We start from the raw sequence: 26,750 nt of genomic DNA on the forward strand, positions 1-26,750 counted from the left end.
GATTTCAGTCTCTTTTTTCCCCAGTATTCTTTTTTTTTTTCTCTTTCTTTTTAAATGACAAATACTAAAAACTGTAATAGTCTAAAAATGGCTCCGGGTCGCATATCTTACACAAGATATAAAATCTGATGAATACTTATAGGCAGTGGAATTTGTAACTTGATAGTGTTAGAACTATGTCTTCTTTTTGTTCTTTTTTTGTGGGGGGGAGGAGAAGCATAGAGAAGTATGTCAATAAAAGATCCTTATTTACAAAACTTTATTCCTTTAAAAATTAAAAGTAAGCTCAAAGTATACCCAGAAAAAGAGGTTCCCCTTCACTCTGTTCCTAGTCCCACTTTCTGTTCCCCGTTGGGGGTAGTGACAGTCAGTAGCTGACAGTCAGCAGCTGAGAATAGGATTCAGCCGATCCCCTGAGACAAACCAAGAAATAATGTGATTCAAGCCACATTCCTTTCGGAGATCCTCCAGGCGAATTTTCCATAGAAACAATAACACTTTCCAGGAATGTCTTAGGGGAGGAAACCAAACACCACGGGAATCCATGGATGTTTTGGCCGTGTTCCCTGCCCCCTCCCTGGATTCGTCACTGGTGGCAAGGCTGCCCTGCCTGGCCCAGGTCCTGGGCCCCTTCCCAGCCCCAGGGAGGTTCTTGGACCCTGAGCCCTCACGGAGCACGCAGTGTCGAGGATTCCAAGCCCCAGGAGACCCCAGAAGTCTCCCTTACCTGTGTGACTGAGAGAGCACCTGCTCCCATTGAAAGACTCTGCGAGGTGATTTAAGGGCAACTTTGCCAACAACAGGTTTGGTTACCTGCTGTAAAGGTAAAATGAAATCCCAGCTCACGATTGGTGGACTGGTGTGGACATGCGTCTGGAGAGAGCTATGAGGACCAAACTGGTCCCAGATGTTTTCATAAGAATAGCTTCCCTAGCGGCGTTTTTTTCCGAGCGTTTTTCTCTGAGAGAGAGTCAGCACCGTGGTTAATTCCGGGACAAGCCCATGCACACCAGTGCATCAGTCCTCGAGGGAGGAGGCTCGCACAGCCACATGTTGACAGCTGTCACGGAGGACTAAAGCACGCCAAGGTGCCTGGTCCCATCTTAAATAAAGGAATACTTGAGGAGACACTTGGAGGCATGGGGATACTTTTGACAAATTCTAACAAACTCGGTGTGGCTTCTAAAGGTCTGAAGCAGCCGTGGGCAAACTACGGCCCGCGGGCCGGATCCGGCTGTTCTATCCGGTTCTCTTGCTCTCCCCTCCGCTCCTTTACTTTGAATTTATATTAGTTCACACAAACACTCCATCCATGCTTTTGTTCCGGCCCTCCGGTCCAGTTTAAGAACCCATTGTGGCCCTCGAGTCAAAAAGTTTGCCCACCCCTGGTCTGAAGCATCAATCTCTTTATTGAAAACCAAACCAAAGAGTTCAGTCATGTTGACAGAGAATTTGAACTGCAGGATGAAGGGCTCCATGAAACTGAGTGCAGGACGGTGGCTGCGGGAGGAGCAGGTGGAAAGTGCATGTCCCTCGAGCCCTAGGTTCAGACAGGCTCGCCAGCCACGCCTGCGGGAAAGAGGCTGCTCAGGGGTTCGGTGGCCTCTCGGACCCAACGTAGTCGCATCATATTGTGTCCCCAGAATCACTTCTTCACGCTCAGCCTCACCCACATTAGCCACAGGAGAATGTGAGCCAAGGAGCGGGCAGAGGGTGTTCACTCCAACGGCAAAGGACAGAGAGCACTCTTCACGAAACGGGGCTGCTGGAAGACGGGCTTGCTGAGTGCATTCTCCGGGAAGAGCCACCTAACCTTACAAGTGACAAGTTAGTGTAGTTCTGCCATTTTCCGCTGGAAATCTGTTCAAAAGCCATTTAATTGCCTCTCTTGTAACTCGGCACACGTAAGTCAGTTTTGGGGGGTGGTTAAGGGCCACCATTCACGATTAGTTGTCCTCAGAGACGATGTGTGGTCCCGCTCTTACACTAATTGCCCCCCAAATGTGTCCCTTTGCTCGGCGGGGGCTTGGGCGGTCAGGAGTGGACCTTGATGGTGGTGAGTCTGCCTGGTCACAGGTACTAACCGGGGGCGCTCGGGTGTGCTCTGCTCCAGCTCACTTACTGGGCATGCCTGTTCTGTGGGGAACCGATGCCAGCCTTGGTGGAGCCCTGGTGAGATCACCTGGCCAGGCTGTGGTTCCCAACGAGTGAATGAAACTCGAATCCAGGTGTTGCTGAGGAAGTATTTTGTAGATGTGGTTGACACCTCTAATTAGTTGACTGTAAGTGAAGGACATAGCTTTTTATGCTGAGTGGGCATCATCAGCTGAAGGTCTTCAGAGAAGAAACTGAGATTTCTGGCAGAAGAGGAAATTCAGCCTCAAGACTGTAGCATCAGCTCCTGCCTGAGTTGCCAGCCAGCCAGCCTGCCCTAAAGATTTCATCCCCCACAGCTCCTTAAAATAAAGCTTTCTATATGCATCTCTAGCTCTAGCTTATCTGTAGCTCTATACTTGTCTCCATCTCTGTCTCTTACTGGTTCTGTTTCTTTACAGAGCCCTGACTTACACAATGATCCCAATGTTTGGAGATTAGGGTGGGGAGGAGTGTTTAGTTAGAGAAAAGCCTAGCCCTCTCCCCGTTCCTATCACTGAAGAATCAAATAAGCCAGGTTCCATTGTACCTTGAGGGAGGCTCTATGATCACCCAGTGCTTTCTCTGAAATACAGATGCTGTGTGTAGGTGGTGTGACTTTGTCAGCCGATGACACCATTTTCATCAACCTTACGCTTGTGTATTGAGATGGGGTGGTTGGCCCAAGTCGGCCTTTAAATAAGTGAGGAGCTTTCTTTTACCATAGATGCCATTTTAATTCACCTCCATTCTAGCCAGAGAACTCATACTAAGAAAAGGACCCCGGCTTCTCTTCAAATGATGGGCTAACAGACGTGTATTGATTGTTATGCCTTAAGTTAAAATAAAACGTCTAAGGCATGATTCCCTGCTTTTTCTTTTTCAACTAACCTTTCAGCTATCAGAACTGATCATACCTGCTGGGCTGATTCAATCAGATTAAAACAGTTTTATGCAATTAGTTGGCTCCTTGAACATTTTTCTTGATAAAAGGTAAACTAAGTCAAATTATCCAAATAACCAGATATTTCCAAATTTGTTTGATTTAGTGAGATATATTTCCCATTGATTTTCAGAGAGAGTGAAAAGTAGGGGACAAGGGGGAGAGAGAGAAAGAGAGAAGAGACACATCAATTGATTGCCTCCTGTACTTGCCCCATTGGCGGGGGCGGGGGGGGTGGACATGGGTAGGGGGGGCAGAGATGGAACCTGCAACTTAGGTACATGCCCTTGACCGGGAATCAAACCTGCGACCCTTCGGTGTACAGGCCGGCACTCTAACCACTGAGTCACACCAGCAGGGAACAGTTGTGCATATTATTACCAGATTGGTGAACTAGAAGAAGTGGCTCTTAACCTATGTGAGAATTTGAAAATACCCAAAATGAACATGCATGGAAAAGTCCAGTTTTGCGTAGCTGAAATTTCCGGGGTCCCACGCAGTGTTTGGAGATGAGATGGGAGGGATGTCTCATGTGATTTGGAACTCTTGGGTTAGGTTCATGATAAGAATCCTTTCATTTATAAAATATTATATATGTGAAATTATTTTAAAAAAAGGAATTGCATTTGTGGTTCCAAGTAATGAAGAATCTGTAACATTTTATCAGTGACTTTTAATAAAGTATTTGTTAAATACTTTGCTGATAAATATTAAGGTGTATTGTGAGAAACTGAAAACTCTTAAAAATAGCAGCCTTCTATTCTGCCACTGGCAAAGTAGTAAGTCAAGCGTATTTGCCCTTCAGTCTTTGCTATGGTTTAAGAGCCCCATCAGCTCAATTATTTACCTGCACTACAAAATAGGAATAAAATTCTAATACTACAGTAATATAGAGAGGTACAGTAATTTGTAAATATATAGAGACTTTTATTCTCTAAATATACATTTTATTCTTTTATTGAAAAATTAATCTTGCTACTGTTCTGTGTCTCTCTCCCCCCCCCCCCCGCCCCCCAGATATTTTAAGAGAACTAATACAAAAGAAGTTTGAACTGTCAATGGATTATGGGAAGGTAATTTTTATTGATGTATTTGTTATTATAAAATAAGTGTGAACTAATTTTGACTGACTTAAAAAAGTAAAACTTTAAGCAACTGGTTATGTAATCTGTGAATTTAGAAACCTTTTTTGGTGAAGAACTTTTGTGGAATATTGGAGCACCTTATAAATCTCATTTGAACTACAGCAAAAATGACAAAAGAAGCACTGAAAGAAACCTTCACCTTTCAAGTTGTATGTTATTTAAAAACTAAAATTTCCTTCAAGGCAGTAGTAGGCTACTTCCTTAGCTAAGGGAAGAGAAGTGCCTTGAGCAATGTGGCGGTTGGGCACCAACCCCCATGTAGTCAAAATTCGGGTATAGCTTTTGACTCCCTAAATCCCTAATTGCCAATAGCTGTTGAACAAACTAAAAAAAAAAAAAAAAAAAAAAAAAAAAAAGGAGCCTGGAGGTTTTGCTAGAAGTAAATGACAAAGATGTATTCATGGGTCTTAGAGTCTGCAGATTGAACACAGCTAGCAAAACCCAGAAGTGTTCCAAAGGAGAGAGCCAAGGTCAGAGTTGTTACAGTAGAGTCACTTTCTTGAGACTACTAACCCTGTGTCCTTGGCCTCTGGGTTGGTCTGAGGTCCTGATCTTCTCCATGACCTAGTGGTCTGGATGGTGGATGTAAGGCCGTCTGGATATGTGGACATTCTCACCTTAGACCTTCAGGGGGATAACTAAAGATTTGATGTATAGTCTAACCTCCTTTCCTGAATGTCTTCCATCTCGAACAATTCGGTTCTCAACCAAGTTGTTCACAGGGAAAAAAGTCTTGGTTGTCGACCAAACCTTCAGTTTTTAACCTGACAACCCTTTCAAGCTGATAGCTCAGCATGCCAAAAAGCGTCTTGCCTATAAGCAAAGAGAGAATGCTTTTGTTGCTGGTGATTAGCACAATTTTAAAATATAAAGAGGCCACCAAGGGTGCTAATGTTGCTAAGGGTGTGAAAGTGCTCACAAAACAGCAATCACCGGCGATTGAATAGATAGAAAAACAGTTGTTGATTTGGATAAAGGAAAAGCGGTTAACTGGTGATAGCATTTCCCAGGCAGCGATATGTGAAAATTTCTTTAAGATTAGTAGGGTGGTTCCATAAATTTAAGAAAAGAAGTGTTTATTTATAAGTTAGACAATACATTAGACATGTACTGTATATAAGAAAGGTTGAAACAATCATCTGAGGGTCTGGAACAGATTAATTCAATTTACATTATTTCTAATGGGAAAAAAATGATTCCATTTTTGAACAAATCGCTTCTCAAACAGCCTTCTGGAAGGAATTAAGTTTGAGAAACAAGGTTCCACTGTATATCTAGACATTGACACAGGGCTTGAAAGTTCAAACGTTTAAGTTCCCAGCCTACTTACAAAAATAGCATCGCTTCCTCATACCTCAATCTACTTGATTTCAGTCATTTCACAGCTCGACTATTTGTATCTTCACTCTATTCCCCATCGTCCACTGTTGGCCTTGCCGATAACATGAGCAATTAACACATGTTCTGTATGTTATTTGTATTGTTACTGTGTTCTTATAATAAAGGAAGCTAGAAAAATTGTTATTAAAAAGTCATAAGGAAGAAAAAATATATTATAATGCTTTGCATATTTATTGAAAAAAATCTGGGTATGAGCAGACCTGTTCTGTTCAAAACTGTGTTGTTTTTTGGAGCAATTTAAGAGCATGATGATGCTCTCCTTTCCAAATAAGGAAAGCATCTTCTAGGGATCGCAGAAGGTGGTGCAAGAATGGGTAGAAAGCAGTGCAAGAAAGCCCTTGACCAGATCATCCTCTGAGGCTCACTGAAGCCTGGTCATGAGAGCAATGCTGATGTGCATTGGTTACTACTTCTTATTGTTACTGATTGAGCATTACACTGGCAGGCTCTGGTCTAAGTGCTCCACATGAACTAACCCACTTACCATGCACTAAATAGTACACGCAAAGCACTTAGAACAGGATGGTGCAGAAAACGGGTTGCTCCTCACTGCTTCTGAGGTTGTCTTTGCAGTAACCGTATAAAAATAGGAAAACACAGACACACAGTGGCAGGGCTGAGCTGCAAACCATGGCATCGCCACGATGATACCCTCGTACATGCATGACAACCAGCATGGGCAGGGAGAAGGGGGAAAGGCACCCACCCAGCTGGTACCCCATCAGACATGACAGACAGGCTGGTGTGGGGGGTGGGAGGGAGGGAGTTGAACACGAACAATCAGCTGCCTGGTGTAGCTCACAGGCTGTGCTGCCCTGTCTGCAGCCCAACGTGGGAGCCAAGGGCCGTTTTCCTACTCACAGCCACTACCAGGCCCATCTTAAAGGTTTCTGCTCTTTCCCGAATCGCCTGACACCCTCTTCAGGGGGAGGAGCCTGAAGTCAGTGTTTAACATGCACTGTGGGGTGCCCATGGTAGTGAGTTTGGGAGGAATCAAGCCTGGGGGCCCCCTACCCAGGAAGCCGGGCTGGGGTCATTCAGCATGCCCCATGTGACCCGGGAGGCAAAGGTATCTGAACTGCCCACGCCAACATTTTGGATATCTCATTTAAAAGTTAATAATATCACATTCTTCTCTCCCATCTGTGGAAATCTGCCATCTAAAACAATAGTTCCTAGACTTGGATTTCTTGGACCAGACAGTTTCAAAAAAGTAATCTGGGGAATGACCTAGAACCACCTAATTTCATTTTGCCACATAAGGACATTTATTAAGTCAACCATAATAACTTTTGTTTCCCTTTATACACATTTCTCCTCCCCCCCCCCAAAAAAAAAAGAATAGTCTTATAAATTGAGCGAATTTCGCTTTATGGGAAACTCATTACATCTTTATTTTTCGACTTCCCTGAGGGTTGGTCCATCCTCATCGTGACCAGTCACTGCCTCAGGGCCACTGTTTAGAAATGGTTGGTCTTAGGCAGCGGCTCCGAGTCCCTCAACTCATCATTTATCTGATTCTGAATAGGCAACTATTATATGCCAGGTCCCGGGCTGGGTGGCTGGGCGCTGGGGAGAGGATGTCAGGTGTAACTGTCATTGTTCTCCCGGAGCGTACAGCCAGTCACCCCAAGCGGGGTGAGTGCTGTGAAAGGCCAAGTACAGGACTCCAAGGCAGCATGGAGGAGGGATGGGCAGCAGTCCCAGTCTATCAAGACGAGGAGGAACATACAACTAAGGATGTTGAATTTCATGGGGGGGAGGAGGGGGAGTGTAATGGGAACAATATCCTGGACAAGGAGGCAACATGAGGGAGCCCAGAGTGAGGAAGGGGAGAGAGCAGGTGCTTTCTGGAGACTGCAGTAGTCAGGACGAATGGGCCGTGAAGCCAGGGATAATACTGTTGGCCACAGTAAGAAGTCTGAATTAAACACGGTGAGACCCATGGGGTGCTATTTGGCGAGGCAACGACACCATCGGGTTTCCGTTTTAGAAAGGACGCTTTGGGAGGTGTGGCCTTTGGCTCCAGGGTTCTAGGCAGCTGCCGCTTCCCTGTTTCACGAAGGCCACATGGGTAGCAGGTTAAGCCTTTGCACCTTTCCTTCCCAGTCCCCTGTCCATACCTGGTCAGCGTACCGATTCAAAACCTTCCCAGAAATCCAAGTGTGATTCAAATGTGAGTCCTAAAACTTGATTCCACCCAAAGCACTCTGCCTCTAACAAGCTCTCAAGGTTTCTGTGTCTGCCTTGTGTTGGTCTCCCTCTCACCTGACTTTCTCTGCGGCTGACCTCTCACGCAACTTTTTCTGTTTTCTTGATGCACGCTGCCTCCGCCTCCCACCAACTCCTCTGCTGTGGCCTCCACAGCCGGAAAGCGTGGTGTTGACTCTGCAGGTAAAGTCCTCGTCTGCTCGTCCCCATTGCTCTGTCTAAAGCCAGCGAGTTGGGTCAATGTAATGCTTTTTCCAGAACTTTCTGTCCTTCCCTGTCATGTCCACCGTGATGGTCTTTAGATCATTGCTTTCACTTTGGTCTCTGCCATCGTCTTTACTTGTCCTTCAGTTGTAGTAGTTCAGGGCAGAAAAGTGACCCACCTTGGCAAATTCGGATCCCAATCTTCCCTTCAAGGCAGTCCACAAAGCACCCCAGAGATCCTGGTGTTTCAGAATGCCATCGGGGCCCATGAAATGCCATCTGTCCTCATGCTGTCTGACCTAACATAGGAAAGCTTGTGTATCAAAAGTGAAATTTGTGTTTGGAGCTAAGGAGAGGATATTTAAAACACCTCAATATACTTTCTCTCCTGGGTTTGGGTTCAGTGTTTCTTAAGACCCAGAAAGGATTTTAAATTCCTTGAAAAATAGTAAATCATTTAGAATATTTGCCGAGAAACGTAGCAAAATGTATAAATAAGAGTTTGGGGTGCCCAGGGCTGGTTTCTCAATTGGCCAATGATGTAAATCCTCAAGGGAGCCAATGAAGACTCTCCCTGTCCATGGGCCTTAGTTTAAGCAGGACCATGTACTTGATGAATGTGGCAGAATTCTGCCACTTTTTTTTCCTTTTAGCATCCTAACCTTAATATCTAAATAGATCATATTCAGGTGCCATGTGCCTCTGACTTAATTAATACTCTTAAGTATTTGCCCCCAGCGTTAACCAATAGGAATTGAGTGTTTGCTGGGCAGTTGGCTGGTTGTTTTCCCATTAAACCATTTCACTGTGCGTCCCTCACACGGTGCTTATGAAGTTGGTGCGACTGTAACATTTCCCAGGTGAGGGAACCAGAAGCCCCTGCCGGGATTGAAGGCCTGTCTTCTGACTCCAAGCTCAGCGTTCTCTCTAAAAACATCAGGTTGGCTCCTAGGACCAACACTTACGTTTTGTTTCACTTGGCTCAGCTTGGCTCTAGAATCTGTTGCTAAGTGGCTAGCTGGCCCCCTTAGTTGCAGACTGCCAGCCTGTAATTTTCCGCCATTCTTTAAAAATGTCTTGTTTTACGGAAACGTAACTGCATGTGAGTTGGAATGAGATGAAGTTTCGTCATGCAGTTGCACACGTTTTTATTTCTCCTAGAGTAAAGTCAGAAGCGATTATGAAAACATCGTTTGGTCACATGCTTGTATCTGGAAGTTGTGCCAGTTGCTAGGCATCTAGGCATCTAGTAACGGTCTGAGACCCAGGCAGCCGTGCCCAGCCTCACTGGCTCTGCGTGAGAGCAGCCACTTAGTAGGTGTTCCCCCCATGCCTAGTACTGTATTTGGCATGTTATTGCTACTCCTGCATTACCTGCAGTGGTCACAATGACCATACAAGGTATGTTATTCCCAGTGTGTGGGCGGGGAAACTGAGTGGCCACATCTGGCTCAGAAAGTCTGAGCCTGTTTTCTAAATTTCAGTGTATTCCAGATTCTTTTGTAACTGACCATGAACTTGACATTAATCGATTCAATCCAAACTACTTTTAATTCTTGATAACTTCCACTGGTCCTATTTTTTTTCTGGTTAAAAAAACACCTTATATGTCTTCATTATGCAAGCACTTTTGCCAACATTGGTTACACCACTTAAAAACAATATGTCTGGGGTTGAAATAAAACCATTTGCAACTTGACCCTGCATTTGGACATTTGGACATTTTCTCGGGAGTTGAAAGAGGATAGTAACAGCTGACCTCATGTTCCCGTCACTCAAATCTCTGCTTCCTCTGTTTCAAGAGGAAATTCAAGGTGGGACTATGTGCTCAGAGTGTCAAACAGGTTAAAGAAAATGAACCGTGTTCACGGGGGATGTCCCCCCTGTTCTGGGTTACGGCACATGCTGATTCTTTTGCTTGACTTGCAGGTCGTCCAGTATGAGATCGGGATTCTTCTCTGTGCCATCCTGGGTCTGCTCTTTGTCATCCTCATGCCGCTGGCCGGGCTGTGCTTCGGTCTGTGCCGCTGGTGCAACAAGTGCGGCGGAGAAATGCACCAGCGACAGAGGAGGAACGGGCCCTTCCTGAGGAAATACTACGCCCTCACCCTCCTGGTCCTCTGTGTGCTTATGAGGCGAGTAGAATCTCGGGCAGCAGCTGCCCGGGTTTTGGGTGGATGAGGACTGTCTCGTGTTCTACCTGTTAAGCCCATAAGTTTAAAATGAAACAACAACAAAACCCTCCAAAAACAGAAGAGAGAGAACAAAAATGTTTGTGCACGATGGCTTAGAAAGATGTCACTGTGACCAGAAGTTAGCCTTGTCATCAAGCTGCCCTAACCTATGTGCTCAGCCAGCCCTTCCGTGTTTCTTCACTTTGAAGACATTGTGATGGACCTTAGACTGCAGGAAGCATTTACCTCCTAGAAAGGCGCCCCCCCCCTCTTTTTTTCTCTTAAAACTACGTTTTTATTGATTTCAGAGAGGAAGGGGGGAGGGAGAGGGAGAGAGAGAGAGAGAGAGAGAAAGGGCGGGGAAAGACCGACTCCATGTTCCCTTTGTTCCATGTCCTCCACCTCGTGGAGTCAGGTTCCCGCCCTAGAACCTCTCCAAGAGCCCAACCCACACCTTTGAATTAGCCAATAGAAATGCAAGGGAAAGTAAGCCGCGCCCTGCCCCCATGTGCAACCTGACCCCGACCAATCAGCGGAGGCCACACTACCTCACCCCTCCTACCTCTCCCAGGCCCCCTATAAATCAGCGCATTTGGGGCCTGGGGCTCTCTCTCTGCCTCCTGCCGCTGTGTCGGCGAGTGGTGGATGGGGAGCTCGCTAGCTTGATTAAAGGCTCTTTGCTTTTGCATTGGACTCGGCTCCCTGGTGGTCTTTGGGGATCACGAAATCTGGGCATAACAAGAGAGAGAAAGAAACATCAATGATGAGAGAGAATCATGGATTGGCTGCCTCCTGCACACTTCCTACTGGGAATTGAGCCCACAACCCAGGCATGTGCCCTGACTGGGAATCGAAATGTGACCTCCTGGTTCTTAGGTCCATGCTCAACCACTGAGCCATCTCCCTTCTCTTAAATAGCTACTGGGGACAGGCAGCCTGCGGGAAGCAGAGCAAGTATTTGCTAGTTGATTGGGATGTCCAAGGAGATCTTAAAAGATGGGCACAGTCCCCGAATTTTGCAATTGGAGAATGGAATTAACTTTCTAACAATATATCTAGTTTCTTAAATTTGCAATTAAGCTTCTACCCTCTCTTGAAGTCTGGAGCACACGTCGCAATTTAGGATGTTCCTTCTGTGGTTTGTACTGCTGAAAGTTTTCAAACTGACTAGCAGATCTGAAGTACCCTGCTTTTATTTTAGGATGGTGACGTTTTGTTAAGAGTTTAAATCAGATTCCTCAGCTGAGGAATGTGCTCTGTGACACTGGCCGTCCCCTGCCTTCCCTGGTTGTGATATTCATTCGTCATTCACATTTCCTCATTCATTCAACCAGCCTGCCAGCCACAGAAATCAAGTACAGTCAGACATCGGTTCTCGAAGTCTGCCATCTCAAACAATTCGGTTCTCGATCAAGTTGTTCACAGAAAAAATGTCTTGGTTGTCAACCAAAACTTCAGCTTTCAACCTGACAACCCTTTCATGTTTGTTTGAAAACAAACAAAGGAGAGAATGGTTTTTTTGTTTGTTTGTTTTTGCTAACCCATGATTGGCATAATTTTAAAATATAAAGAGGCCATCAAGAGCGCTAATGTTGCTAAGGGTGTGAAGGTGCTCACAAAACAACAATCCCAGGCAACTGAATAGGTAGGAAAACTGTTGCTGATTGGATAAAAGAACAGCAGTTAGCAGGTGATAGATAGTGTGATAGTATTTCAGAGACAGTGATGTATGAAAAATTCAGTTACGGCTAGTAGGGGGTGGTTCAATAAATTTCAGAAAAGAAGTGTATATTTGTAGCTTAAACAGTACATTAGTCATGTACTGTATATAAGAAAGGTTACAACAGGGAATCATTTGGGGATCTGGAACAGATTAATTCAATTTACATTATTCCTAATGGGGGGACGAAATGATTCGGAGTTCAAACAAATCGCTTCTTGAACAGCCTTCTGGGATGAATTAAGTTTGAGAATTCCAAGGAGGCCCAATTACTTGGGGCTAAGTGACATTTTTAAAACTTTTATTTCACAGAACACATTGAATTTATATATGAATTATAAACAGAAAAGTAGTATTTGAGATAGTTTTGTTTAACAAAGTACAGACTAGAAGTTTAAACTTCTTTGCCTTGAGTGTTTAAATCTAAAAAAGCTATTTTGATGTCTTCCTTTTAAAACCCCTTTCAGTTTGCAAGTCTCTTCAGCGCCGTGAGTTGAATAATAGCTATGTGTTATTTATGAGCAATCAGAGTTACCCCAGAAGCGTGGAGACCAGGGGGGTCCAAAGATTTCTGCATTATGATTAGGTAGGAAGGAGAGGAAAGTACGTCCCAACAGCACAAGATGAGATGCGAGGGGAAGGCATGTAAACAAAAGCAGGAGGCAGAAAAGGACTGAGAAGCAGCTGTTAGCCACAGGCCTACATGGCCTCAGCAGAGACAGGTACTGCTGATCATTAATCTTTCTATGTGATTTTTTAAAAAATTCAGAAACCCCAGCATGGTCGTTTACTTGCCTTTTATCAGGTTCAATTCTATTTTGTGTCTGTATAGGAAGTGTTACAATTAAAAATGGAGTTGGTTTGCACATTAGTCTTGAGTGCTCTTAATTTTTCATCCACCTTTTTTTATTTAAAAAATATTAGGTATTTTTTTCTTTTTTAATTGAGAAAGGGATAGGTGTCAAGGAGAAGGAACCCCTAGTAATATGGAATATATGTGGTGAGCTTCCCCCTGTGTGTGAGTTTTTACAAAGGCGTGCTAGAATTCCACACAGGCCGACATGTGTTTACGTAAGTCTGTGTGACCATCAGCCAGAGATGGAATTTCCACCTCTCGCTGCAAACTGTTTAAGCAGATGTGCCTCGCTGCAGACAAAGCCAAGTTTCCCCCTTCTTTCCTTCCCTTGTGCTTGTCATCGCTGCATTTTTCAGAATTTCAAGAAAGGTTATAGACAACCAAATGGTGCACCCAGGCCTGTATTTCTCCAGGACACGTCTAAGTTTCCGAGTGTGATAAATCAGCTCTTGCGGATTACCGTGGTGAAAATGGAGTCCCAGTCACTTTCAGGAAGATGGCTGTTTCTCAAAGTGCATTTTTCATAAGGATGTGACTGCCAGATCTGGCTCGGAGGCCACAAGGTTCCAGGAAAGAAATTGAACTAGCATGTCTGAAAATCACGAGACTCTTCTTAACGTGAATGAGAAGGCTAGTTATTTACATTTTAAATTTAATAATGATCTTTAAAAAATAAGAGATCAGTTACAGGCTGAAAACATTGACTTGGCTTTCATTGGCTAATTTCATTAAGCCAGTGGAAATTGGTAGAAAAAAAAAATTACTATGAGTTTCAAAGGTGTGGCCTTACTCTTTAAAAGCTTTAAGTATTTGCTTTTAAGTGTGTATGTGACAAAATCGGTCTGTCCATTACAAAATTCAGAAGATATAATGCTAATTTGCCATAAAAAGTAGTATGTCTATCTTCTGTTAAACATTTCAAGAGATTTTATTGTACTGCATAAAAAAGTGCATGTTTTGATAGCTTCTGTGTTTAGATAGAAGTTTCAAATTAGAGATTACAAATGGAAACCAGTTGTTTTTCCTGGTATTCAAAGTTTCTTTTTCTTTAAATAGTTGCTAATATTTAAAATGGGATAATTTTACATAATAATACAGATTTCTACGTTTTGGGGGAAGATCTGGCAGTACTGGTCTGCCATCTTGGGGGCACGTGATAGGGCTGCAGGGCAGCTGCCCCATCCCCACCCTCCACCTTTAGCTCCCAAAGGTCTCTGCCACACTCCTTGCCTTCCTGCTTCCTGCCTGCCCAGGTAGGCATCTGAATTTCCCATGCTTAATTTAAATGTAAAATTTACAGTGTGGCATGGGTCTAAAAATCAGCTTTGACAGTTGCTGAATTCTATTCCAGAGTTCTGTTTAGTCCAGTTTTTTAAAAATGACCAGTGCTTTCATTTTAATTGGATCCATAATTGATCAGCAGAAATGTGGGTCTTTTGAAATACTGCATTGAAATTCAGTGTCATATTGCAACTCGTTTTACTGATTGATGACCTTGTAAGTAAAGGTGTTTAGTCAATAAAGGATCAAAGGCAGTTTCTGACTTGGACTCTCCAGACCTATGGCTAATCTTCTAAATGGACCAAATGAAACAAAGTCCAGTCTCTAAAACCACCTTCACTGAGCACCCATCACAGGTCAGAGACCCCCGTGTTATGTAAAATTGACAAAGCAGTTTTCATCGCTTTTTAGAGAGATTAAGCAGAGGTAAAAATAAAGACAAAACAGAGTATGAAGTGAGAAACACCATCAGAATTTCAAAGGAGTCCTCTGGGAGTTCCAGGTTCCATGGGGGTCGGGGGCCAGTGAAAGCCAAGAGGACTTGGACTTGCTATTGTTTCTCAAGTCCTCTTTGACTTCTTATATGGCACAATGGGTCTGCAGCATGATGAATGACACATAATTTGGACATGCTGGGGAGAGACAGCAAGGGCCCCGGTAGGAAATCATGTCGTGGGCAGGTGTATATAGGTGACGAACCTGACTTGTCATGGATGTTTGGAATTTGGCATGATAAGTAAAGCTCCAAATACATTGTTATGACTCAACTTGTTTTCGCCTTCTGTCCACGCTGCTCCAAAGTCATTATTTTGGGTCATTTGACTTTATTTGGCATGAGTGCACCACTTAACTGTTATTGCTATGGTATTAAGTAGGTCTCATAAAATACCAATGCAGACTTGAGATTGACGGAAATGGATGATAAGGTGGTCATTCCAAATGGCACCGAATATACCTATCTATAATAATAAAAGTGTAATATGCTAATTAGACTGGACAGCCGAACGACCTTCCAGACATCCTTTCGGACGACCTTCCAGACAAAGCCACGGAGGCAAACCGCCACGGCGGTGAGGGCCGAGCCCCTTGCACGAATTTGGTGTATCGGGCCTCTAGTATAAATATATATATATGTACTAGAGGCCCGGTGCATGAAATTCATGCACAGGGGTGTGTGCCCCTCAGCCCAGCCTGTACCCTCTCCAATCTGGGACCACTCAAGGGATGTCCAATCCCAGTGGGATCGGGCCTAAACGGGCAGTTGGACATCCCTCTCACAATCCAGGACTGCTGGCTCCCAACTGCTCGCCTGCCTGCCTTCCTGATTGCCCCTAACCGCTTCTGCCTGCCAGCCTGATCACCCCCTAACCACTCCCCTGCCAGCCTGATTGATGCCTAACTGCTCCCCTGCCAGCCTGTTTGCCCCCAACTGCTCTCCCCTGCAGGCCTGGTCACCCCTAACTGCCCTCCCCTGCAGGCCTGGTCACCCCTAACTGCCCTCCCCTGCAGGCCCGGTTCCCCCCAACTGCTCTCCCCTGCAGGCCTGGGTCCCTCCCAACTGCCTTTCCCTGCAGGCCTGGTCGCCCCCAACTTCCCTCCTCTGCCGGCTTAGTCACCCCTAACTGCCCTTCCCTGCAGGCTTGATCGCCCCCAACTGCCCTCCCTTTCAGGCCTGGTCCCTCCCAGCTGCCCTCCCCTGCTGGCCTGATCGCCCACAACTGCCCTCCCTTGTAGGCCTGGTCCCTCCCAACTGCCCTCCCTTGCTGGCCATCTTGTGGTGGCCATCTTGTGTCCACATGGGGCAGGATCTTTGACCACGTGAGGGCAGCCATCTTGTGTGTTGGAGTGATGGTCAATCTGCATATTACTCTTTTATTAGCTAGGATAGAGGCCTGGTACACAGGTGAGGGCCAGCTAGTTTGCCCTGAAGGGTGTCCTGGATCAGGGTGGGGGTTCCCTTGGGTCATGGGGCGGCCTGGGCGAGGGGCCTGTGGTGGTTTGCAGGCCGGCCACGCCCCCCGGCGACCCAAGTGGAGGCCCTGGTATCTGGGGTTTATTTATCTTCTACAATTGAAACTTTGTAGCCTGGAGCGGAGCCAAGCCTTCTGCTCGCTTCATGGCGGCAGCCATTTCTGTTGGGATTTATGTATCTTCTATAATTGAAACTTTGTAGCCTTAAGTGGAGGCCTGGGCCAGCCAGGGTGTGCAGAAAGCTTGGCTTCCTCCATCATCGGGGGCAACCCTAGCTTTCTGCTCTTTCCAGCTCCGTGGCTGCTGCCATTTCTGTTTGGGTTTATGTATCTTCTATCATTGAAACTTTGTAGCCTTGAGTGGAGGCCTAGGCCGGCAAGGGCAGGCTGAAAGCTTGGCTTCCTCCATCGCCAGGGAAACCCAAGCCTCCCTCCTGCTCTCTGTGGCGGTAGCCATCTTGGTTGGGTTTATTTGCATATTTGCTCCTGATTGGCTTGTGGGCGTGGTGGAGTGATGGTTAATTTGCATATTACCTTTTATTAGATAGTATATCTAATAAAAGGTAATATGCAAATTGATCCTAACAGCGGAACAACCAGAACGACTGGTTGCTATGATGCGCACTGACCACCAGGGAGAAGACGCTCAACACAGGAGCTGCCCCCTGGTGGTCAGTGTACTTCCACAGGGGGAGTGCCGCTCAGCCAGAAGCCAGCTCATGGCTGGCCAGCGCAGCGGTGGCGGCGGGAGCCTCTCCCGCCTTCACAGCAGCACTAAAGGTGGCCAACTAATCGCAGGGAGCAGGCCTAAGCCAGCAGGTGGACATCCCTGAGGGCTTCCGGACTGCGAGAGGGATGTCTGACTGCCAGCTTAGGCCCAATCCCCTGGGGATTGGGCCTAAGCTGGCAGGTGGACATCCACTGAGAGGTCCCAGACTGCAAGAGGGTGCAGGACAGTCTGAGGGACCCCCACCCCCATCCCCAGTGCATGAATTTTCATGCATCGGGCCTCTAGTGTGTGTGTGTGTATTTAAAGATTACCATCAGCACGAACCCACACTTAAAAATAAAATTCATAGACATCCAGTAGCCCTCTCTCTTGTGGCTTGACAAGCACTTACCTAATTTTCAATTTTGTGATACCAACTGAAGCTCACAGAAGGAGAGTGGCTTTCTCTAGTTCACACAGTAAGAGTTAATGGTAATAGTCGCAAAATCTTGTTTCAACTCTAGTACACATTCCACTGGGACTCAGTAAACCTGAGAAATATTGTTCAATATTGTGCATTACAGACTTTTTTGGGTTAGTGGGGAACCTCATGCTCCTGTCTGATACTGCTATCGGGAAATGTTTTAAGTGAGACCGGCAATGAACGGATGCTCCTTGGAATGAATGATGACTGTAAATTGGGTGAATGACTGTCTCCATTTTCCCAAGACTGAGAGGTCCCCTAGGAACACAGAACTTTTGATGCAAAAACGGACACCTGGCCACCCTACCTATAAATGTATGAATGCATAAAGCCAGAGACATTGCTTTTGGTGAAGACTCAGGGTATTGATATTCTGTATCAGAATTTTCTCCCCAAAGTTTGCCTATTATTTGCAAAACTTTGTTCTATCAAGACTTTGTTCTATCCTTACCTTCTGTTTTGAATGGTTGCAAACTTAACAGTTTTGTTCCTGACTTCTGTAGGTAAATTGGTCTGTTGTTATGTTTATGTAATTCTTTACTGCCACCTAGTGGCTAAGTTTAGCAAAGCCTAGGCAATTAGCCATTTTTAAATGTGACATTTCCATGTTCTAACTAAGGCTTTGACATAAAAACAAACTGATTGGTCCAGTTAATTTAAGTCAGGAGATTGTTAGTAACTAGTCAACATTAAAAGCCCCCAGAATGATTAAATGTAGACCATTTTTTGGCTTGAAAAATGGGTTGTATTTTCACGTAGAGGAGCCTTTCAGATAGTGTTTTTGAAGTCTTTATTGAAGTACTAGAGGCCCAGTGCACAGAATTCGTGCACAGTGTGTGGGGGGAGTGTCCCTCAGCCCAGCCTGCACCCTCTCCAATCTGGAACCCCTCGAGGGATGTCCGACTGCCCATTTAGGCCTGATCCCACTGGAATCGGGCCTAAACGGGCAGTCGGACATCACTATCACAATCCAAGACTGCTGGCTCCCAACTGCTCACCTGCTTGCCTTCCTGATTGCCCCTAACCACTTCTGCCTGCCAGCCTGATCACCCCCTAACCACTCCCCTGCCAGCCTGATTGATACCTAACTGCTCCCCTGCCAGCCTGTTTGCCCCTAACTGCCTTCCCCTGCAGGCCTGGTCACCCCTAACTGCCCTCCCCTGCAGGCCTGGTACCCCCCAACTGCTCTCCCTGGCAGGCCTGGGTCCCCCCCAACTGCCCTTCCCTGCAGACCCAGTCACCCCCAACTTCCTTCCTCTGCCAGCCGGGTCACTCCTAACTGCCCTCCCCAGCAGGCTTGATTGCCCCCAACTGCCCTCCTTTGCAGGCCTGGTCCCTCCCAACTGCCCTCCCCTGCTGGCCTGATTGCCCACAACTGCCCTCCCTTGCAGGCCTGGTCCCTCCCAACTGCCCTCCCCTGCTAGTCATCTTGTGGTGGCCATCTTGTGTCCACATGGGGGCAGGATCTTTGACCACATGGGGCAGCCATCTTGTGTGTTGGAGTGATGGTCAATCTGCATATTACTCTTTTATTAGATAGGATAGAGGTCTGGTGCATGGGTGAGGGCCAGCTGGTTTGCCCTGAAGGGTGTCCTGGATCAGGGTGGGGGTTCCCTTGGGTGTGGGGCGGCCTGGGCGAGGGGCCTGTGGTGGTTTGCAGACCGGCCATGCCCCCCCGGCGACCCAAGCAGAGGCCCTGGGATCTGGGATTTATTTATCTTTTACAATTGAAACTTTGTAGCCTGGATTGGAGCCAAGCCTTCTGCTCGCTCCGTGGCAGCAGCCAGTTCTGTTGGGATTTATGTATATTCTATAATTGAAACTTTGTAGCCTTAAGCGACGGCCAAAGCAGGCCAGGGCTGCAGAAGCTTGGCTTCCTCCATCGCCGCGGGCAACCCTAGCCTCCTGCTCTTTCCAGCTCCATGGCTGCCACCATTTCTGTTGGAATTTATGTATCTTCTATAATTGAAACTTTGTAGCATTGAGTGGAGGCCTGGGCTGGCAAGGCCTGGTGGAAAGCTTGGCTTCCTCCATTGCCAGGGAAACCCAAGCATCCCTCCTGCTCTCTGTGGCTGCAGCCATCTTGGTTGGGTTTATTTGCATATTCCCTCCTGATTGGCTGATGGGCGTGGCTGATGGGTGTAGCGGAGGTGCGGTCAATTTGCATATTACTCTTTTATTAGATAGGCTATTTTCCACGATGAAAAGTGTCTCTGGCATAAATACATATTCATGAGTTTCTATGAAGTGAACACACCAATTACATCATTATCTACCTCTCCCCAAATATAACCACGACTTTCAGCAGCATCACTCTGCATGGTTCTGTGCTTATGTAAAATGGCATGGTAAGGCATGTACATTGTTCACAGCTTTTATACAGCATTGTACGGCTAAAGTGACTCATGTTTCTTTTCAACCTAGACAATACAAAAACTAACAGAGACAATTAGAGAAACCGCAACTGATAGAAAGCCCAAAGCGGTCTTATCCTTTTGGTATTTTGCCTGATGTCTTCTTTGGGGGAGCAGAAGCATGTGTGTGTGTTTGTGTGTGTGTGTGTGTGTGTGTGTGTGTGTGTGTGTGTTGTGTTTGTGTTTGTGTGTGTGTGTGTGTGTGTGTGTGTGCTGCACGGGAGGGCGTGTACCTGCAATCATGTCTGTACGGAACACAACTATTGCACACGCTGCTGCCTTGTACCCTTTGTCAGTTACTGTTTCCCTCACAGTTTATCATGAACATGGTTCCATTTATTCGATTCACTATTTACCAGGACAGTGCATCTTACCTGGCTCTGTGTCTTCCCTGAGCAGACGGGGCCCTGCTCTGCGACCCATGTGGTGGTGGTGGTGGGTGGATCATGGGACCAGGGCCGGAGGCTGCAGCAGTGGAGGGTGGGGTTGCCTGGGAAGGAGGGTCCTGTCCCTCTGGGGCCCTGCCCAGGGCCCTGCCCCTCCCCGTCAGCGTGCTGCCTGCACCTGGCCATCCACCGCGGGCACCCGGACATGCTCTTCCTTCTCCTGTGCTTTCCCCACAGCATTGGTATCATCTATGGTTTCACGGCAAACAACTACCTCACGACTCACATCAGAAAGACCCATAAACTGGCCGACAGCAATTTCAGAGACCTGAGGACTCTCCTGAACGAGACTGGATCGGTAAGAGCCCAGTCTGTGTATCCCGTGGTGTTCGGGGCCTTTCAGAGTTCCTGTGTCTATTTGAAATCTCATTCAGACCTTCTGGAAACCCACGAATCAATGTAGACGGGTGTCATCTTTTAATGTTGTAGGTGAAGAAATAAACGCCAAGCACGTGATGTCTGAAACAGTTCAAAAGCATGATTTCTAAACTGATGTCATTTTATTTTATTTTATTTTATTTTATTAAGGTACCATAAAATGTACTAGTAGTACACATCATAAAAGTGCTTAACCATTCTAAGGGTCTCATGGTGTTTTTTTTTTAATAGAAAAAAAAATCTTTGGGTACCATTATCCTTCACTTTTTGGCAGTGTAGTTAACTCTCCACTGTTTTGCATGAAGTTACCTTTGTCATGAAAGCTTTGTTCTTTATAAATAGCCATTTGCTAATATCTATATAGATTAGGGAGTGGACCCACACGTGCACCTGCACACACACACACACACACACACACACACACACACACACACGTTGTCTTTGGGGACCGGGAACATGAGGCCCGAAGGCACCTTTTTTCTATGTCCCAGTAACACATGGATGACTTGCCTATTCAGAACACTGATTTACAAAATGTCTGAGCAGACATTAGCCCGCAAATACGTCGCTGAGCTCAGGGTCCCAGCTGGAGAGAAGCGCGCACACATTGGATTTGGTCATAGGAGCCCGCGGAGCCCACTGTGTCCTCATACAGCACGCCTTCTTCACCTGGGGTGCAGCCTGAAAGGTGCTCACGTTCAATGTTGTACTAGCTCTTAAATACGTGGCTGGAACTCACAGGCATTTTTAAATATTGAGATTAGAGAAGCTAATTTTATCCATCGCTTGACAGCATTCCACAGAGGGAAGCATTCCGTTTCCCCAGTCTGCGAATAAAAATTCATAACATTTTCACCTGTCACTCCAAAGACCCCAGAGTGAACCCCTTTTTCCTAAAATGTTGGCAAAATTAAATACGTAGCAGTCATGGCTGGTGTACGTTGGGGTTGCCTTCATAAACTTGGGAGGGTAGTGAATTGTTAGGACTTTTGGGGAAGGGTATCTACTTCAAAACACATGAAGAGCGTTAAAGAAGGCTTTAAAAAACAGAGCAGAAAGTGTATAGTCATTTTGCAGAGGAACCATGCCTGGCCCCAAGCAACGAGATGTTTACCCGTACTCTAGCAGCTGGAGGAATGAAAAGTTAAAAACGGACACGTTTTCACCGAGGAGGTTGGCGGCAGTTATTTAACACAGCAGCAGCACGGGCTGAGGGTGTGGGGATGCCACCAGCACACCAGGACGGCAGAGCAAGCAGCCCGCACAGGCAGCTCAGGACCAGGCCTGGATACAGGGGCCCTGGTGTGGCAGGTGCCTTGGTGGCCCCAGATTCTCTGCCATCCCTCCCTTCCAGAGGTGGGTCTGTTCACACCCATCGAACCTGGGCTGCCTTCCGTGACTTGCTTTGACCAAAAGAACTCAGCAGACAGACAGACGTGACCTTGTGCTGATGTCGGGCTTAAGCTTCCCACGGCCCTGAGCCTCCAGCCCTGTTCTCTCACTGCCTGGACCACAGTGAAAACACCCAGGCTGGACACTTGGGAAACGAGAGGCCACGTGGAGGGGGTAGCCCGCCCCTGTGTCCCAGCCACGCAGTCTCCGCCCGACCAGCCACAGAGCCACTGCCCGGCATCCTGAGAAATAAGGAATCATGTTTCTTAAGCCAACACGCTGTGGAGTATTGTTAAGAAGTCTGGGTGTCAGAAAATGTAAACATCTCCAAGAACCTATTTCCTTTTTATTTTATTTTATTTATTTTATTTATTTTAAATATATTTTATTGATTTTTTACAGAGAGGAAGGAAGAGGGATAGAGAGTTAGAAACATCGATGAGAGAGAAACATCGATCAGCTGCCTCCTGCACACCTCCTACTGGGGATGTGCCCGCAACCAAGTTATGTGCCCATGACCGGAATCGAACCTGGGACCTTTCAGTCCGCAGGCCGATGCTCTATCCACTGAGCCAAACCGGTTTTGGCACCTACTTCCTTTTTAAAAATGTTCTAGTTCGAGATGATTTTTAAAAAATATTTTTGTTCATTTCAGAGGGGAAAGGAGAGGGAGAGAGAGGTAGAAACATCCATGATGAGAGAGAATCATTGATTGGCTGCCTCCTGCAAGCCCCACACTGGGGATGGAGCCCGAAACCTGGGCATGTGCCCTGACCAGGAATTGAACCTGTGACCTCCTGGTTCATAGGTTGATGCTCAACCACTGAGCCATACCGGCCAGATTCGGGATAATTTTTGTATGTTAGATCTCTTTTTTATTGTGGTTTTGGACTTTAGATGAGACAGTTTCATGTTATTTTATTAATTTTTACTGAATTTATTGGGGCGGCCTTGTTTAATAAAAGTATAGAGGTTTCAGGTATACAGTTCCGTAACACATCATCTGTATTTTATTTATTTTATTTTAGCAAATGAACTACGTGCTGGCCCAGTACACCACCACGAAGGAAAGGGCCTTCTCAGATCTGGACAGTAAGTGACATTGCCAGTTGCCTCGAGTGTTTCGTGTGGGCTTGTTTTGGCTGGAGGTTGTGACGGCCACCTCCCGTAAAACACAGACTCAGGTGAACTGTGCTATTCCTACCATTTCTGTGTGAAAGGAGGGGAAAACAGAAAAGTCCTTCCCCAGCGTTAGTGCCAGTTTGCAGTGTGTTGCTCAGGATGGAAACCTAGCCTTTCTGGTGAGAATGCTTTTATTTCGTTGTAGTCACAAGGGCCTGTCCTCCATGGCCCATGAGCAGGGGGACTGGGTCTCTGTCAGGTTCTTGTTGAAGACAGAAATAGGCCCCAGAGAAGCCAGGGGGCTTTGGAAGCAGTGGGGAAGGGGGGTAAAGGGGGGGCTACTCCTCCCTGCGTGCCCACAGGCAGCTCCGGTTCTCAGCCTGGGGCTGTATGCCCCCGGCCACGTTTGGCAACATCCAGGGACATTTCTGGTTGTCCAGCTGGGTGAGGGGGGTCGGCAGGGGGACTGGCCTCTGTTGGTAGAGACCAAGGATGCCACTACAAATCTCACAATGCACAGGACAAACAGCCTCCTCAGCAAAGAATTATGCAGCCCCTCATGGCAATGGTGCCAAGGTTGAGGGACCCTGGTCTGGCCAGAGGCATCAGGGCCACCAGCACTCACAGCTCAAGATGATGCAGGCCACGGTCCTAGTGTCGCGAAATACTGAGTCTCTGCCGATTAATTCCTCACGGGGTCACAGTAGGCGCGGGGGCTTTGAAAAGACAACACCCAACCCAGGTCTAGAATAAAAATGGGGCTTCACGGCGGGAGAGACCAAAGGTGATTCTCTAGGCACAACACCCTGCGCGGCCCAGAGCTGGAGTGGGACACAGGCAGGAAGGACACGGGGCACCCCTCACATTCCCCTATGCCTGTTTGCATTTAGATATTAAGACATTGCTCGGAGGCGACATTCAGGAACATCTAAAACCTCAAGCGACGCTCATTCTTGATGACATCAAGGCCATGGCAGAAGGTGAGTGCTGTGACTGGCAGAAGTGATGGAGGGAATGTTCCCCCCGAAGGCTCGAAAGCTCAGGCTTCCCAGGCTCCCTCTCCCTCTCCGGGGTTTCCCTCTGGTCGCCAGGGCGACCGCCACCACCTGTGCTCTTGCAAAGGGGCAGGCGGGGCATACTAGTGGCAGATTGGGCCTAATAATAGCGTTTATTTTTTTTCCTCTTTTTTCTTTTAAATCTTCGTTGTTGAAAGTATTACGTATGTCCCCCTGCCCCTTTATTTTCTCATTGACCTCTTCTCTAGATAGTGCTTTTTAAAAGCTTGTGTCACGGTCGTCATACTGGTGGTCTACAGGCCACGTGAAACGATAGTGGCGAATGGACAGGAGCAGGCACCTGTTTCTGTTGGTGACGTTATTGGCACGCAGGCGAGCTCACCGGTTTGGGCGACATCAGTGGCTGCGTTCACTCTAGGATGGCCGAGGTGGTTACAGCAGGGACCCGGCACCCACAGAGCCTGGGAGATTTACTGTCTAACCTTCCCAGAAAAGCTAGTTGGCCACTGCTATCAAAGATGAGTAGCTGATGGAATTTTAGGTTTTGGGGTCTATTGATTACTCCTTTTTTTAAAAACAAAACAAAACAAGTTTTTATTGATTTTTAGAGAGAGGGGAAGGGAGAAAGATAGAGAGCTAGAAACGTCATCCATCGGCTGCCTCCCACAGGCCCCCCCACTGGGAAACAAGCCCAAAACCCAGGCATGTGCCTTGACTGGGAATCAAACTGTGAACTTCTGGTTCATAGGCCGATGTTTAACCACTGAGCTACACCCGCCAGGCTTGATTACTCTTTCCTTTGCCCCCGAAATAACAAGTTCTGTAAAGTGAAAATATGCATAATATATTCAAAGTCCCACAGTCGATGGTGTAAGTGAACAGATACACTGATTTTAATGAACTGCAACTTAAAAAACCACCTCCCAGGCCCTTCCAGATGTTGAGAAACTGTCTGTGCTGTGTGCCAGGTGCTCACAACTCTGTGGGTGGGTGCCGTCACCTGCCTTTTCCCAGCTCAGAACAGTGAGGCCCAGAGACGATGTACCTGGTTCAAGGTCAGGGCACTGGGAAGCGGCGGAGCTGGGACTCAGACCCCAGTCTGGCGATGAAGCCTGCGTTGCCTGGAGCAGCCCCCATGGCGTTTGGGTCCACGCGGGGGTGTGAAGATGTAGGGCTGCTCCACGCCGTCCAAGGCAGGCCCTCACAGTGTCACGGGAGGAAGAGGTAGGCATGTGGAGTCAAGAACTCGTGTGGTCATGAAAGGACACCAGGCGTCGCCGTGTCCCACGCCCCCTGTGAGTTGTGCACTTGGAGTATTTATCTGCCAAGATCTCTTCCTCCCCAACTCTGGCCCCGTCAGCGTGTTCAGTGGTTGAGCGTCAACCTATGAATCAGGAGGTCACAGTTTGATTCCTGGTCGGGGTGATTCTCCAGGTGCCACACCCCGAGTGGCCGAGAGCAGGAGTGGGACAAGGGCAGGAAGGACATGGGATCCCCCTCCTTGATATATCTGAAATCAATAATAATAATAATAATTATACATATAATAATAATTATTATTATTGATTTCAGATATATCTATATTTAAAGTGGATATATATTCAGATATATATATTTTTAAAGTGGATGAACGGTGCCATGTGGTTGGTGGGGAACCTGACTTTTGCCCTGTGGTTTGGCCAAGTTTTAATATTTGAATTGTAATTTTCTTTGGATCAAAGGCAATTAAAACACATTCATTTTCCTCTCCAGTGCCTCATGCATTGGTATTAAAGTCCTATTATTGTGTAGCTGGGCCAAATAAGTGAACCTTTAGCCTCGGGTGTTGCCGGGGCTGTTTAAAATGTGCTTAATAAACTGCTTCAGCAATATTTTTTCCAAACATTCTCAGCAGCCTTACGCGTTTAGTAGCCTCTGGAGAGAGCAGGGACATGTAAAGTTATTTGCGCAAATCACATCTGAGCTGCCCATCGGGATCTGTAAAGGCAGTGTGCTGTGAGCCGGCAAAACGTTAATGAACTGAAGTGGGGAACCCAAAATCTCTTTCACTGACTTCAGACACATGATGCGGGTGATCTTGGCAGGCCTGACATGACCCCCAGCATTCTAACCCACTAGATGTTTTACAGACATAAAATGCCTCGAAACCCTGGGGGAAAATGTGTATATTTATACCTCAGTCCTCAGAATGGTACCCATAACCCAGAATGTCTATAGATGGTGCTCTCTGGGCCACCAGTTTATGTTACCATCCATCACTTTTGGTTGCTGCCATTTGTTTCTTGCCTTAAAATAACTTTCCTTGAAGTCAAAGTGCAAAGGTAAACCGTGAGAGTTAACCACACCACGTGAAGACGAGAGGTGTGTGTATGTTGTGTGACGTGAGTGTGTTCGGTTGTGCTCTTGTGCTTTCTGTTGTGTGTTTCTAGTGGCAGCCATGTTCTTTGTTTCTTGTTTTGCTGTGGTAGCTGCTTATTGAGTCTCTAATGGGAGCGGGTACCAGCTCCATCCTTTGCTGATGATTCCGGGAGGGAGATGGAAGACACGAGACACCAAGGCCCAGAGATGAGAAACCGATAAAGTCTTGAATATCGTGATAGCCTCAAATGTTGTTCCGCGACACCTGGAGCACCACTCCAGAGAGAGGATTGTTTGGAGCAGACTTTAAGGTTTGCTGTGCAGACGAGGAGATGGAATTTGGGACCCAGGGTCATACAGTCTCACCCTGGGAGCCTCCCAGGTCTCATCAAA

The 26,750-nt window shown here is 46.7% G+C and overlaps 1 protein-coding gene across 8 annotated transcripts in view; it reads left to right on the top strand.

The window, feature by feature from the left end:
* The window catches only part of PROM1 (prominin 1), a 95,031-nt gene that overhangs the window by 31,258 nt on the left and 37,023 nt on the right, over positions 1 to 26,750 (top strand). For 4 of the 8 annotated variants that reach the window (XM_080668271.1, XM_080668273.1, XM_080668278.1 and 1 more), the window contains exons 3-8: positions 4,094 to 4,149; positions 7,990 to 8,016; positions 9,967 to 10,172; positions 20,269 to 20,389; positions 22,890 to 22,953; positions 23,874 to 23,963. In XM_080668271.1, the coding sequence (XP_080524397.1) occupies positions 4,094 to 4,149; positions 7,990 to 8,016; positions 9,967 to 10,172; positions 20,269 to 20,389; positions 22,890 to 22,953; positions 23,874 to 23,963 (564 nt within the window). The remainder of the gene's footprint in view (positions 1 to 4,093; positions 4,150 to 7,989; positions 8,017 to 9,966; positions 10,173 to 20,268; positions 20,390 to 22,889; positions 22,954 to 23,873; positions 23,964 to 26,750) is intronic. The other 4 variants (XM_080668274.1, XM_080668276.1, XM_080668277.1 and 1 more) reach the window with 1 other exon arrangement.

This window comes from Plecotus auritus (genome assembly GCF_963455305.1).
Source record: "Plecotus auritus genome assembly, chromosome: 1".
Lineage (NCBI taxonomy): Eukaryota > Metazoa > Chordata > Mammalia > Chiroptera > Vespertilionidae > Plecotus > Plecotus auritus.